The sequence below is a fragment of the Prunus avium genome, chromosome 1 (assembly GCF_965620075.1).
Source record: "Prunus avium chromosome 1, drPruAviu1.hap1.1, whole genome shotgun sequence".
In the NCBI taxonomy this organism is placed as follows: domain Eukaryota; kingdom Viridiplantae; phylum Streptophyta; class Magnoliopsida; order Rosales; family Rosaceae; genus Prunus; species Prunus avium.
The window spans coordinates 34,272,978-34,286,305 of NC_142284.1; the positions used below are offsets into that span (position 1 = coordinate 34,272,978).

At 40.8% G+C, this 13,328-nt stretch overlaps 1 protein-coding gene and 1 non-coding gene across 2 annotated transcripts; one reads left to right on the forward strand and one right to left on the reverse strand.

The window, feature by feature from the left end:
* Positions 1 to 3,769: 3,769 nt before the first annotated feature.
* On the reverse strand, positions 3,770 to 5,065 carry LOC110763843 (uncharacterized). Its single transcript, XM_021966726.2, has one exon. It carries the CDS (start codon positions 5,063 to 5,065, stop codon positions 3,770 to 3,772), a length of 1,296 nt encoding a protein of 431 aa, XP_021822418.2.
* Positions 5,066 to 5,652: 587 nt separating this feature from the next.
* Positions 5,653 to 5,759, forward strand: LOC148297712 (small nucleolar RNA R71). The gene has a single exon (XR_015833257.1). It is a non-coding gene; the product is annotated as a small nucleolar RNA R71 (small nucleolar RNA).
* Positions 5,760 to 13,328: the final 7,569 nt, after the last annotated feature.

Below are 13,328 nucleotides of genomic sequence, written 5' to 3' on the forward strand. Positions count from 1 at the left end.
AATTAAGTATGGTATTTACTCTAATTTGCATATGATTACTCAATTAAAAGTCTAGATGGTGATCAAGCATCAAGATAATCAACCAAGTTATTAAGCACAGTGATTAAGAATCCAACATCAAACGGCAATCAATAGATAGGTAAAATAAGAAAACTAGATTATCATACTAGGGCTACATCATGCCCTAGCAAAGAAAATTAGTTACACATAATCTTAGAATTCGACATAAACAAAAACATAAGGAAGAAACAATAAAACTTAGCCAATTGCGGTACTCTTCCGGCGTCTCCAATTTCTCCTAGTCTTTTTCGTCCTCCCCCCAAAGGAGTTGATTCTCATGCTTAAATAAGACACCCCCACATATATTCTTACCCTAGCTGGGCTTTTACAGCAGCCCAACAATAAAGAAAAACCTAATTAAAACATAAATCCAAAATGGGTAAGTACTTGACTCCTCTTCCTACTTGGACTGGGATAACATGTCAGTTACTTTGCTTGCACGTTTGGGGTTGTTCCTCCTCCAAGAAAAATCGGGAAAAATATGTAAATTGTAGATTTTTGTCTTATCTTTCCATCCATATATCGCACGCCTTGAGGAAAAATCAGGAAAGTCTTCAAATGGTCATTCTTCCACAGCAGCACAGTTTTGACGGGATTTTTCTTATGCTGACTTAACTTCAAAGACTGCTCTCATTGGCTGCTCCGAAAATTCTAGAAAAATTCCAAAATCATCTTCAAGATCTTAGCTTTCATCTCCAATTGGTCTTGTGCTAAAACTCCACCAAAAAGTCGTATTTCTGTTGAAAACACATTATTTGCTCTGGAAAGCTGAAATTTGAGAAAATAAAGTAATAAGTCCTTTTAAAACCAAATTCTCTTACAAAAACTAAGTATATAGAGTACATAAATATGTAATTTTATGGACTTATCAAATACCCACAACTTAGATTTTGCTAGTCCTCGAGCAAAACAAACCGAAAACTAAAAACAAAAGAACAAAGACTCAACGTAAACAAGCGATCGACTAACTCCCAATATTGATCTCAGAGATAATCACCAACCGTTAGCTAACTTCCAAGAAATAAGCAACAATAACTCAAGACATTATCAAAGGGGTTAACCAAACTTTAATTGAACAACTTGGATGTAGTGTGTGAAATAGCCAACATTAATACAACCCACGACTTAAGCTTCACACAAGTCAAATAACCAAATAAGAACAAGCTTCAACTTCAAATCTCATCAAGGATATTCACTCCAATAAAAGCACTCATAAATATGTGAGAGGAATCAAAGCAATAGGATGTACTCACATAATTGAAATAAAGGCACATGACGTAGATAAAAGATCTCATGGAAAGATATCGCATACTTGAAAATATTTAAACCATCCGACCATAGTACTTCCACACCTATTCTCCACATGAGGAACCACACTTCTCCTTGGATCAAGTAGGACTTTCACTAAGGTTGTAATGGGGCTTAGGGTGATGGGTGAAACAAGAAAAGAGATGGATGAACAAATTCTAAGGAATTCATAGAGCGATCCATGAAAATTATAAAATCTTGCACTTTGAGCACGGAACTTCATATTGATACTGTCTTGAATTTTATTTTATTTTTCTTCTTTTTTTTTTCACAATTTTTTTTTTTCTAACTCCATTAGCTTTTTAATCAACCCATGTAGCGAGTGTTAGGCCAATGACTCCCAAGCTAGATAGCTTTAGGGAATTAAATGTAAAACACTCCTAGGGCTTAATAACTCGAGTTGAAAAGGCTTCGAAATTAGTTTTTTTTTGTTTTTTGGTTGAAATAGTATCCTTTACTTTCCACATGATTGAATAATTTGTGCAATTCTCCCTTAACAACGAAAATACTCTACAAAACTCCTTAGAAGGGTGTAGGATAAACATATGATAGATTAAGGTGAGGAGAATTGGGTAAAGAACGAAAAAGGCACAAGGGGGTTAACTAGGGATAAAAGTGATACGGGTTAGCTAGAAGGGCTCAAAGGAAAGAAACAAGGCCTATATCACTTCCAAGAATCCTATGTGGTTCACGAAGTATGCCTCAAAAAGATAATGAAAGTAGTTCTAGCAAACAATTTAAACATCCTCAAGTACTTGACCAAAACAAAGAATAATGAGATCACAACGACTTGTAGACAAGAAGATTATAGAATATCATATAACACTCAAGAAAAGAAGCATAGGCTCAAAAATTCACATAAGGGTTATATAAGTTTACACTAGCTCTTATTTAGCCATTTAAAACATGTGAAATCCCCAATCGAAACTCATATTAATGTGGCTATGTGCATAAGGATTTCCCAAGTCTAATCACAAAAATAAGGCTAACACAAAGATAATGTAAAGAATTATTGTCATGCTCAACATTTCTTGAAAGTTAATTGCAAATAAAATTCAATCTCATCATAGAATTGAGAAGTGACTACTAAAAAAAAAACAAGACTCAAAGAAAAAGAAAATATTTTTGGGTTTTATGACATTTTTCAGAATTTTTTTATTTTTTGATTTGATTTGATTTTTTGGTTGAGAAAAACAAAACGAAAACAAAACAAACAACAAAATAAAAACTAAAAGTTGAAAGGAATTGAAAATCAATAAACAAAACTGCAGTTCTGACCCAGGCGCAAAGAATTACACGTATCTCACAAAATACTTGGCCAAAGTTTACGTTCTTTATACGGTTGGATTCAGAACGAAAAAACAAAGAATATAATGCGGGCCAAAATACAAAAACAGCAGCAGAAAAGAACAGAATTGAAAACAAAGACAGAGGACTGCTGCATGCATTATGAAACCAATGAACTCAATCACCCACAACTTAAAACAAACATTGTCCTCAATGTTTAAAACAAAGAAAACTAAGTCATGCAAAATCAATTAAAGAGAGAGAGAGGGTGAGAACTTCCCGGGTTTGCGTAGGTGTATGGATGAGCAAAGCGTAGAATATGTCGAAGTGAGAGAGAATAGACAATGCGACAAACTTAAACACCCACAACTTGCTTCTTGGAATGTCATAGACCTGTAATATCTCCTAAAAGTCTCGGAATGGAATGAAATTGGAACGAATTTGAGCTGGATATGTAATCATAAAAATCTGGAAATCCGACTTTGGTGACGAAAAATCCGATGAACACCGCTGCTAAAACATCTTTGGTGACGAAAAATCCGATGAACACCGTCGCTAAAACCCCTTTAGTGACGAAAAATCTTCAAATTCTGGGCAAAACAGCAGCTGCCTTTTTTTTTTGTGTATTTTAGGTCCTTTTTTGAGCTTCAAATCGTCCGAAAACATAATGTAGGCCACCGAAGACCCCCAAACCTGATCCAAAACATCATAATAACCATTCTAAACACGTCGGTGGCTTCAGATTGACTTGAAAAACAACAAAAATGACATTAGGCTGAAATTTTGATTTTGACCAAAATAAGAACCGACTAAGCTATTTTGCTATTTTCTGGCATTTAACTTCAACCATTGACCAAAAAAACTACTGTAACACATCTGAAACGTGCTGCACACATCCTAGGGCTAGAAAAATGCGAAATTTTTTCTTTGGAACACAAAATCCTATGTTTGATGATGCAAAACTTAACAAAAACAACAAAAACAAAAACATGAAAAATGCAAGAGAAATCACAGAGAAACTAAAGACAAAAACAAATGAAAACAAAGGTGAGAATGCTTGGGTTGCCTCCCAAGAAGCACTTCTTTATAGTCATGAGCTAGACTTTTCGAATGTCTATGGTGGTGCGGAAGTAGCAAAGAATGCTACTTCTTCCATGTAGTGCTTGGGCTGTTGTCCAAACTCCTTGTGAACAATAGCCTTGTCATGCAATGTCTTGGTGTGATCCTTGGCAAGGAGATGCCACAAGAGCTGGCTCATCTTGGAAAAGCTTTTGATAAAACATTGATAAATTCCAGCACGTCCAAGAGAAGTGGGCATGCATTTCATGCATGGAGGGGGTGGCGACTTGGCTTTCGAGACATCCGTAGAGGTGTTTTCCAAGTAGTTGACATTTCCAATTGGGTCAAGGAGATCTATGCGGCTGCACTCTTCCAAGTCCCCCGATTTTTTAGCATCTTTAAACACCTTAAACTCAATTGATTCACCTTGAACTCTCAAAGTTAAAGTTCCTTGTTGCACATCAATCAATGTACCGGCAGTAGCAAGGAAGGGCCGGCCTAGCAAGAGTGGGATGTCGTGGTCTTCCTCCATGTCAAGAACAAAGAAATCAGCTGGAAACATAAATTGCTTCACTCTAATCAACACATCTTCAATGATTCCTTTAGGATATGTGACTGATCTATCGGCAAGTTGAAGAGAAACGATAGTACTTTTGAGCTCTCCAATACCTAATCGCTGAAAAATAGACAAAGGCATAAGGTTAATGCTTGAGCCTAAATCTAAAAATGCTTTATCAAATTGAACATCACCAATAATACAAGGAATTGTAAAACTCCCTGGGTCCTTTAGTTTTGGAGGCAATTTCTTGAGCAACACCGCACTGCACTCTTCAGTTAACATCACTTTTTCATGAGCTGCGAATTTCCTCTTGTTTGTACATGCATCCTTCAAAAATTTTACATAAGAGGGAAGTTGTTGAATTGCTTGAAGCAAGGGAATGTTGATCTGCACTTTCTTAAAAATTTCCAAAATATCAAACATGTGTTGGTCCTTCCTTTGCTTGTGAACACGCTGTGGGAAAGGCAAGGATGGCGTGTAACTCTCTTCCTTTGGCTTCTCGGCTACAGCTATAATAGATGATGTAGGTGGGACTATTTTTGGCTTGTTAGAAGTAATATCCACCTCCTCACCACTCTTCTTGACATGATCTTCAGTGTGGCCAGCATTCGGTGCATCATTCTCTTGTGGACCATACGATTTTCCACTCCGCAGCGTTCTAATAGCCTTGGCATGCTCAGAATTTTGAGGATTAATATCAGGTTGGCTTGGGAATGTACCTTGCACCCTCTCATGCACAATAGTAGCCAGCTGACCAACTTGAGTTTCTAACTTAGTGATGGATGCTTGCATGGTATTCTGATTTTGTTGAGAAGTCTACACAAATCGAGCGATTATATCCTCCAACGCTGGTTTCTTAGGTTCACTCGAAGGTTGCATTTGTTGCTGGAAGGGATGCCTAGAACTAGCTTGTTGTTGCTGGTTGCTCCATGAAAAATTTGGGTGGTTACGCCACCCTGGATTATAGGTGTTCGAATATGGATCATTCCAAGGTCGTTGAAACGAATTAACTTGGCGAACTTGCTCAGAACCTTGCATAGTAGATGGACAAAGCTCCATTGGATGAGTTGGGTCAGAACAAATGGCACAAACTTGATGTGGGGAAGGTGGAATAACAGCACGCATAAGAGTTTCAAGTTTTTTCTCAAGGCTTGAAATTTGAGCAGCAACCGCAGTGTTGGTGTCAACTTTATAAACTCCTACCTTCCTTGTCCGCTCACTACCACATTGTTGATTATTATTAGCAAGCAAATCAAATTGATCAAACGCTTCTTGAGGTGTCTTTCTCCATCAATGCACCTCCACACGCAGAGTCAACCATTTGTTTGTTTGCAGTCGTAAGTCCTTCATTAAAGAGGTGCATCTGCATCCAATCAATAATGCCATGATGAGGGCATTTTTGCAGCAACTCTCTAAATCTCTCCCAAGCTTCATAGAATGGCTCATGCTCTCCTTGACTAAAATGCATGATATCTCTTCTAAGCTGATTCGTTTTCTGCGAAGGGAAGAATTTCTGGAGAAATTTTTGAGCTAATCCCTCCCATGAATTAATGGATTCAGTTGGTAGTGAGTGAAGCCCAGCTTTGGCTCTATCCTTTAATGAAAACGGGAACAATTTCAGCCTAACCACTTCATCAGAGACATTTAGGATCTTGATCGTGCCACAAATGTCGAAAAATTCCCGAATATGCATGTTAGGATCTTCGTTCGACTTTCCATAGAAAGATGGTAACAAGTGAATCATTCCAGACTTGAGTTCAAATGAATTTGCTTCAACTGCTGGTACTACAATACACGATGGAGTGTTGGAAAGAGTTGGGATGGAGTACTCCTTCATAGCTCGAGCAGGTTGTACTCGTTCCATTGCTTCCTCTTGCGCTAATTGTTGTTCCCCAACGTTCTTGTCACTCTTCTCGTTTATATTTTCGACAGAACCTCCGTCTTCTTGATGTTCCAGTGAGTGAGTGAATTTGTCTTTTTGTTTCCTAACTGTTCTCTCAATCTCAGGATCAAACGGTATGAGGTCTTCACTTTGTGAGCGTCTTCCAGTCATACACTTAGTCAAACCTAATAAACAAGACAAACAAGAAACACAAGTCAATTCCAATAATCTGAAATTTTCCAATAAATTAAAAAAAACGAAATAAATATTTTTTTTATTATTATTTTTAAACGAAAATTAACTATTAATGTATATAATTATAAAAAAAAATGAAATAAAATAAAAACTGAAAAGCAAAATTAAGATTGAACTAAATTGTAGTTGACGAAGCCAATCCCCGGTATAAGATTCAGGTTTCCTCACACAACTGTGTTGAGGTTTTCTTCTCTATTTATACACATGATTGTACAGTTTCAAATATTCAAATATTGAGCTGTTACATATCAAGAGGGGCTGTGATCAAGGGATGGTTACAAAATAGATTAGGATATGGAGCAGCTGAGATCATGGAGATTCTATAACTGATGGAAAAGTAATTGTAGGATATTTACAGCTAATACGCCCCCTCAAGTTGAGCGTTCTTGAACTCTCAACTTGTCTCGAATGAATTTGAAACGGGTAGAGCTCAAAGGCTTTGTCATTATATCAGCAAGCTGATCCTTGGTGGAGATGAATTTGACATGAAGGCGTCCTGCAGAGACTTGATCACGAACAAAGTGATAATCGATCTCGACATGTTTAGTGCGAGCATGGAAAATTGGATTGGCGGAAAGGTAAGTTGCTCCCAAGTTGTCACACCATAAGACAGGTGGTGTTGATAAAGTAAGGCCAAGTTCTTTCAGCAAAGAAACCAGCCAAGTAATTTCACTAGAAGTATTGGCAAGGGAGCGATATTCGGCCTCGGTGGAAGATCTAGCAACAGTCGGTTGCTTTTTGGCAGACCACGATACTAGATTACAACCAAGATAAAGTACATAGCCACCAGTTGATCGGCGATCATCTGGACATCCAGCCCAATCTGCATCACAAAAGGCTTGAATGCCATTAGAGGGAGATTTGCTTAGGAAAAGACCATGGGAAAGAGTGTGCTTGAGGTATCGAAGGATTCTTTTAACTGCTGTCCAATGCTCAGTGGTGGGGTTGTGCATGAATTGACACACCTTGTTGACAGAGAAGGCAAGTTCCGGGCGGGTTAAAGTTACATATTGAAGGGCACCTGCAATGCTTCGGTATTGTTGTGGATTAGCAAGTGGTTCGCCACCAATTTTACTAAGCTTGGTGGATGAGGCCATAGGAGTATGAGTGGGCTTCATGTCTGCCAAATCAGATCGTTTGAGAAGATCAAGGATGTATTTTCGTTGAGAGAGAAGAAGACCTCCAGATTGTGGGATCACCTCAATACCCAAAAAGTAATGCAACTTGCCTAGGTCCTTCAAAGCGAATTGCAAGCTTATAGTGGAGATGACATTGTTAATGGCAGCACCGTTATTTCCAGTGATGATGATATCATCAACGTATATGAGAACATAAATAATAATACTCCTGTCATTAAAAATGAATAATGAACTATCCACCTTTGAGCCAACAAATTGAAGCTGAAGAAGACATGAACTGAGGCATTGAAACCAAGCACGGGGAGCTTGTTTCAAGCCATATAAAGAGCGATGAAGCTTGCAAACATTATGAGGTTTGGTGTCATCAACGAAACCTGGTGGTTGAATCATGTACACTTCTTCATTTAAATGGCCATGGAGAAAGGCATTAGTTACATCTAATTGACGAGTTTCCCAACCGTGGCTGACAGCAATTGACAAGACCTGCGAATGGTGGTGGCTTTTACAACAGGACTGAATGTCTCAGTGTAATCAACGCCCTCTTGTTGATGAAAACCCTTAGCAACCAACCTTGCTTTGTAGCGATCTATAGTACCATCCACCTTGCGTTTGACACGAAAGACCCACTTGCAACCAACAACATTCATAGAAGGATTATATGGAACAAGAGACCATGTGCCATTATGTATCAGTGCATTGAGCTCATCATTCATTGCTGCTCGCCAATGCTTGTGCTTATTGGCTTCAGAGAAACATGTGGGCTCATGTTGAGAGGTAGCTTCTGTCAAAAGTGCATGAGGAATAGTATACTTGGGATTTGGTGGGGGTTTTGGGCGAAGATTGTATCTTGTGTCATTACGGCCATGACTGGGATTGCCTCTTTGATTACCTGCCAAATGCACAACTGATTCTAGACCACTAGAATTAGTAACGTTATGAGCAATATTATCATGTTGGGGAAGAATTGAATTGTCATTATTAGGAGGGGAATTAACAATGGAGTGAGAATTTAAATTTGAAATGGAATTTGAGTTTGAGGGAAGATTCGGTGAGTAAATAGGAGCATCACTTAAAGGAAGAGAATTATTAGAATTTAATGGAGGGGAACCAATAGGAGAAGAAAGATTACCAAGTGTGGAGGCCCTTATATCACGTGCTGAACTGGGTAGCTCTATAGGCAATAAAAATGAATTAGACTTTGAATTAATTGGAACCTGCACCATACGAGAGACAGAGAATGGAAAAGTATGCTCATGAAATCGTGCATGTCTTGAGATATAAATCCTGTCAGTTTGTTGATTCAAGCAACGATAACCATGATGATTTGGACTATATCCTAAGAAGACACATGGAAGAGAATGAAAATCAAATTTATTTTTATTATAAGGACGAAGGTATGGAAAAACTAAGCAACCAAACACTTTTAGAAAGCGATAATCAGGAGACTTATTAAACAAAATTTGGAAAGGAGATTGGCCACGAAGAACTGAAGTAGGCATTCGATTTATCAAATAAACTGATGTATCAAAAGCAAAATGCCAATACTTTTTAGGGACAGATCCATGAGCAAGAAGAGTGAGACCTGTTTCAGTGATATGACGAATTTTTCGTTCGGCAGATCCGTTTTGTTCATGAGTGTGTGGGCAAGCAATCCTATGATTAATGCCACATTTGTCAAAATGAGAAGAAAGCTTACGAAATTCTCCTCCCCAATCTGATTGGAAACTACGAATTTTAGTATTGAATAGACGTTCTGCTTGGGCTTGAAATTTGAAAAATACATCACACACATCAGATTTTCGTACTAGAGGGAAAAACCATACATATTTGGAATAATCATCAAGAAATAAAACAAAGTAGCGATGGCCATCTATGGATGGAGTGGGAGAAGGGCCCCAAACATCACTGAAAATAAGCTCCAATGGACTAGAGCTAACAGAGGAAGTGGGGGGAAGAGAAAACTTGGACAATTTTCCTAAACAACAAGCAGTGCATGGTTGCAAGTTCTTGGGAGGGAGGGAAGGAAGACTGTTGCCATTTATTACTTGACGAAGAACACGTGGATGTGGATGACCTAAGCGTGCATGCCAACAAGAGAGACTGGCGCGCTCACTTAAGAAAACCATTGGTCCGTCATTTTTATTTGGTATGGCAATGTTGGAAAGCTTATAGAGACCACCTTCATTCAGCCCGTGAAGTAGAGGTTTCCCCGTTATTTGGTCCTTCACAACAAAAAAAGAAGGGTGAAATTCAAAATAACAATTATTATCTTTTGAGAATTGATGGACGGAAAGAAGCTGTTTGGTGATATCTGGGACATGTAAAATGTTAGATAAGTGAAAAGAGCCTGTAGAACTTGAGAAAGAAGAGGAGCCAACATGAGAAATACTTAACCCATTACCATTACCAACTTTCAATTGATCTGGACCAGTGTAGCTATTAGCAATAGAGAGATTGGAAATATCTGGAGTGACATGGTGAGTGGCGCCAGTATCCGGGAACCAAGCATTAAAATCACTGTTTGAAGTGGGAAAGGATGCAATGTGAGCGGAATTAAAATCACTGTTTGAAGTGGGAAAGGATGCAATGTGAGCAGAAGCGTCATTGGGCTTGTCATATCTGTATCGACAATTAGCAGCCAAGTGATTTGTGCGATTGCAAATTTGACATCTTGCTTTTTGAGGAGAATGACTGAAACTTGGGAAATTTTGTGGGGTTGGCAGCAAACCACGATTATTTGGGTTAGAAAAGGATCGTTGGTTGAACTGATGGGTGGACCTGTTATTGTAAGTTGATGAGCCGCGATTGTTGTTGAAGTTGGATGAACCTTGATTGTTTGAATTGAAGGGATTTCGGTTGTGCTGATTTGAGGAGCCTCTGTTCGAATTGGAATTTGATCCCGTGTACGCCATATTAGCAGAAGGAAGAATTGTGGAGTGAGTGGCATGTTCTTGGAGACGAATTTCATGACTGACAAGAAGACTATGAAGTTCTGAATATGAGATAGGACTCAATCTGGTAGACATGGCAGTGACCATATCACTATAGTCACTCCCTAGATTGCGGAAGATTATAGCATTGAATTCATTAGCATCAAGTGGTTTTCCTGCAGCAGCAAGTTGGTCAGCTAGAAGCTTGGCCTTTTGAAGGTAAGTGGCAACAGTAAGGTCACCCTTGGGAAGGTTTTGGAGTTGAGTATGTAATTGAAGAAGACGAGTGTTGGTAGGGGATCCAAAAGCTTGCTTGAGACAAGTCCAAGCTTCAGAGGATGTCGAAGTACTGACTATATGTGGAAGAACATCTTTAGATAATGAGGCAATGATCCAGCTGCGAAGCATTTGGTCACGCTTGCGCCAAGTGAGATATTCAGGATTGGGTTGAGAAGTACTATTGTCCACAATGATTTTTGATGGTGGTGCAACATCAGATCCATCTATGAGACCTTCTAGATCATGAGAAATTAGGATAGGTTCAAATTGTATTGTCCAAAGAAGATAATTGGTGGGAGTGAGTTTTAGAGAAAGGAAGTGAGACGGGTTGGGCATTGGAATTGTTTGATTGGGAATAGGAATGGAGTGGGTTGTTGTGTTTGGAATTGTTTGATTAGGAATAGGAATGGAGTTGGTTGTTGTGTTTGGAATGGGTACAGAGGTAGCATCAGAAGAAGCCACAACGGAATAAGGATGTGAGATGGGAAGACACTTGAGGATCAAAGGCAATCTGATACCATATAAGTGTTTGTGCCTGATAAATCACGGCCACGAGCTGGCCGAGGGAACCCTTTATCTCGGCCCTGGCACTTGTTTGCAGAGGCTGAAACGCAGCGTTTCGCCAGGGTACTTCGCCTTCTTAAAAATAAAAGAAGGAAATGTTAAGGCATGATCATCTCGGCCGCAAGCATAGGCCGAGGCCGAGGCCGAACAAATTTGCGGCCAAGGCATTAAAGGCAAATCATCACGTGACAGCAGGGTCCCAGGCTTCATTTAATGAAGTAGTGCCTGTTTAATGCAGCAAACCCATTGGCCACAAAGTAGCATTTAATGCATGAGGGACGGTGGGAAGTGACTGAAGTCAGGATTTGGTGATGAAGATCAGAGTGATTAGACGTGGACATTCTCACGAAGATTCTGACAGCTTGAGATATTAGTTCACCAGCTATCCAAGCAATAAATGCGTCTCCACGGCCAGAGGTTCAGAACCCACGATTAAACGCGGCGGCCGAGATTCACCAGGATTTCTGGGGTCTCATCACCATACTTCACGATCCCAAATGTCGATTGGATTGCCCACTTGCGCTAATAAGACTCCACTATGCGTAAATTCAGCCTCGATTACTCATCCAGGGACTCTTCCTATAAATACAAGACTCAAGCTACATTCAAAGGGTTCAAACACCAAAACAAGCCTCCCACGGAGCAACTTATTTTCTTCTGTAATGCACTTTCAATATCTTTACTTGCTTTCCTAGGAGTAGTGTTAGGTTGTAAGCAGAATCCATTCATCAATATATCATACGACCCTTGATTTTCAAGGCGCCGGAGCACCATCTCTGTTTGTTCGCTCACTCACCCCATATATCACACGACCGTCGCTCCCTGAGCAGCGCGCCGGAGCACCGCCCAAAACCCACCACCAACACCATCACTCAACGGCCTTGTAGTTCATGCCGTGAACCTAACAGCCGACACCAGTTCCTCTCTCGGCTACAATCGTTTGACCAAGAAGACAGATCAAACAGGCGCACCATTCACCCATCCAACGCTCACCAAAACATCAACGCACGGAAAACCGTGCTGGCACGCCCGCGCACAACCGCACCGCACCCAAAAGCAGGAAACCCCGTGTTAACGCACGTCCCCTCGGCCCGGAACCCCAGGCCGTGAGATTTGCATGGCAGACACCTTTGGCACGCCCGGTGGGATACTTGTCAAAAACTTATGATGGAAACTAGCGTTCCAATCACGACGGACCGCATGCCCAGGTCCATACAGAGACCAGCAGTGATGGAAGACCTGATGTCCAAGCAGGCCTACAGGATAGAAACATCCTTCGCGGTCGCAATGGACAGATTCTCCTCCGAGTTGCAGACACTTTTCCAAGAGGAGATGCCGACGGCCTCGCCCGCGTTGTCGCCTGGAGCTGGACAAAGAGGCCGAGAGCACGAAAGGGCCGAACCTGGTGACAAAAACAGCAGTCTCGGCGTCTCTGACCATGCCGAGGTATTAGGTTACGGCCAGCACTCTCTACGACCGGTCGACAGCTGGGGGCAGGCCCAGCCTACAAGGGCGAACCCCGGGCCAAACCAACCGGCAAAGAAGGCATGTAGCCCACTCCACGCTCTAGCCAAGGCTTTGAGGGGGAGTCCTACGGTGTCTACGGCCGAGCAATTCGGCCCAACCCATACTTTGGCCGATCAGGCACGGTCCGGCTAGAGCAGTATGACCGAAGCGTCACCACAACAAAGTGAGCAAAAAGGCATGACCGTTGCACTATCATTACAAATGCACGATTCGGCCAGTCAGACGACGATACAAACGCGCCCAGGTTCCCTCCATGGTATAGATCAGCAGAACCAGGTGACCATACCTCGATGGCCAGCCGACCAAGATTATTTCGGCCAAAACTACGGCGTTCCACTAAAACTACCCGGTTCGGCCATAACGGCCGAGACCGTTGCTCAGACAGCCCGGCAGGATTGGCCGCGAAATAAGGCACGGCAAGGCAGGCCGTGTCAAGGGTTTCAGTTTGAAGACATCCGGCCTATCCTGAAGGACGGTTT

Bases quoted from the DNA above. Each gene is read 5' to 3' on its own strand.
- LOC110763843 (XM_021966726.2), bottom strand. From the start codon at position 5,065: ATGCAAGCATCCATCACTAAGTTAGAAACTCAAGTTGGTCAGCTGGCT.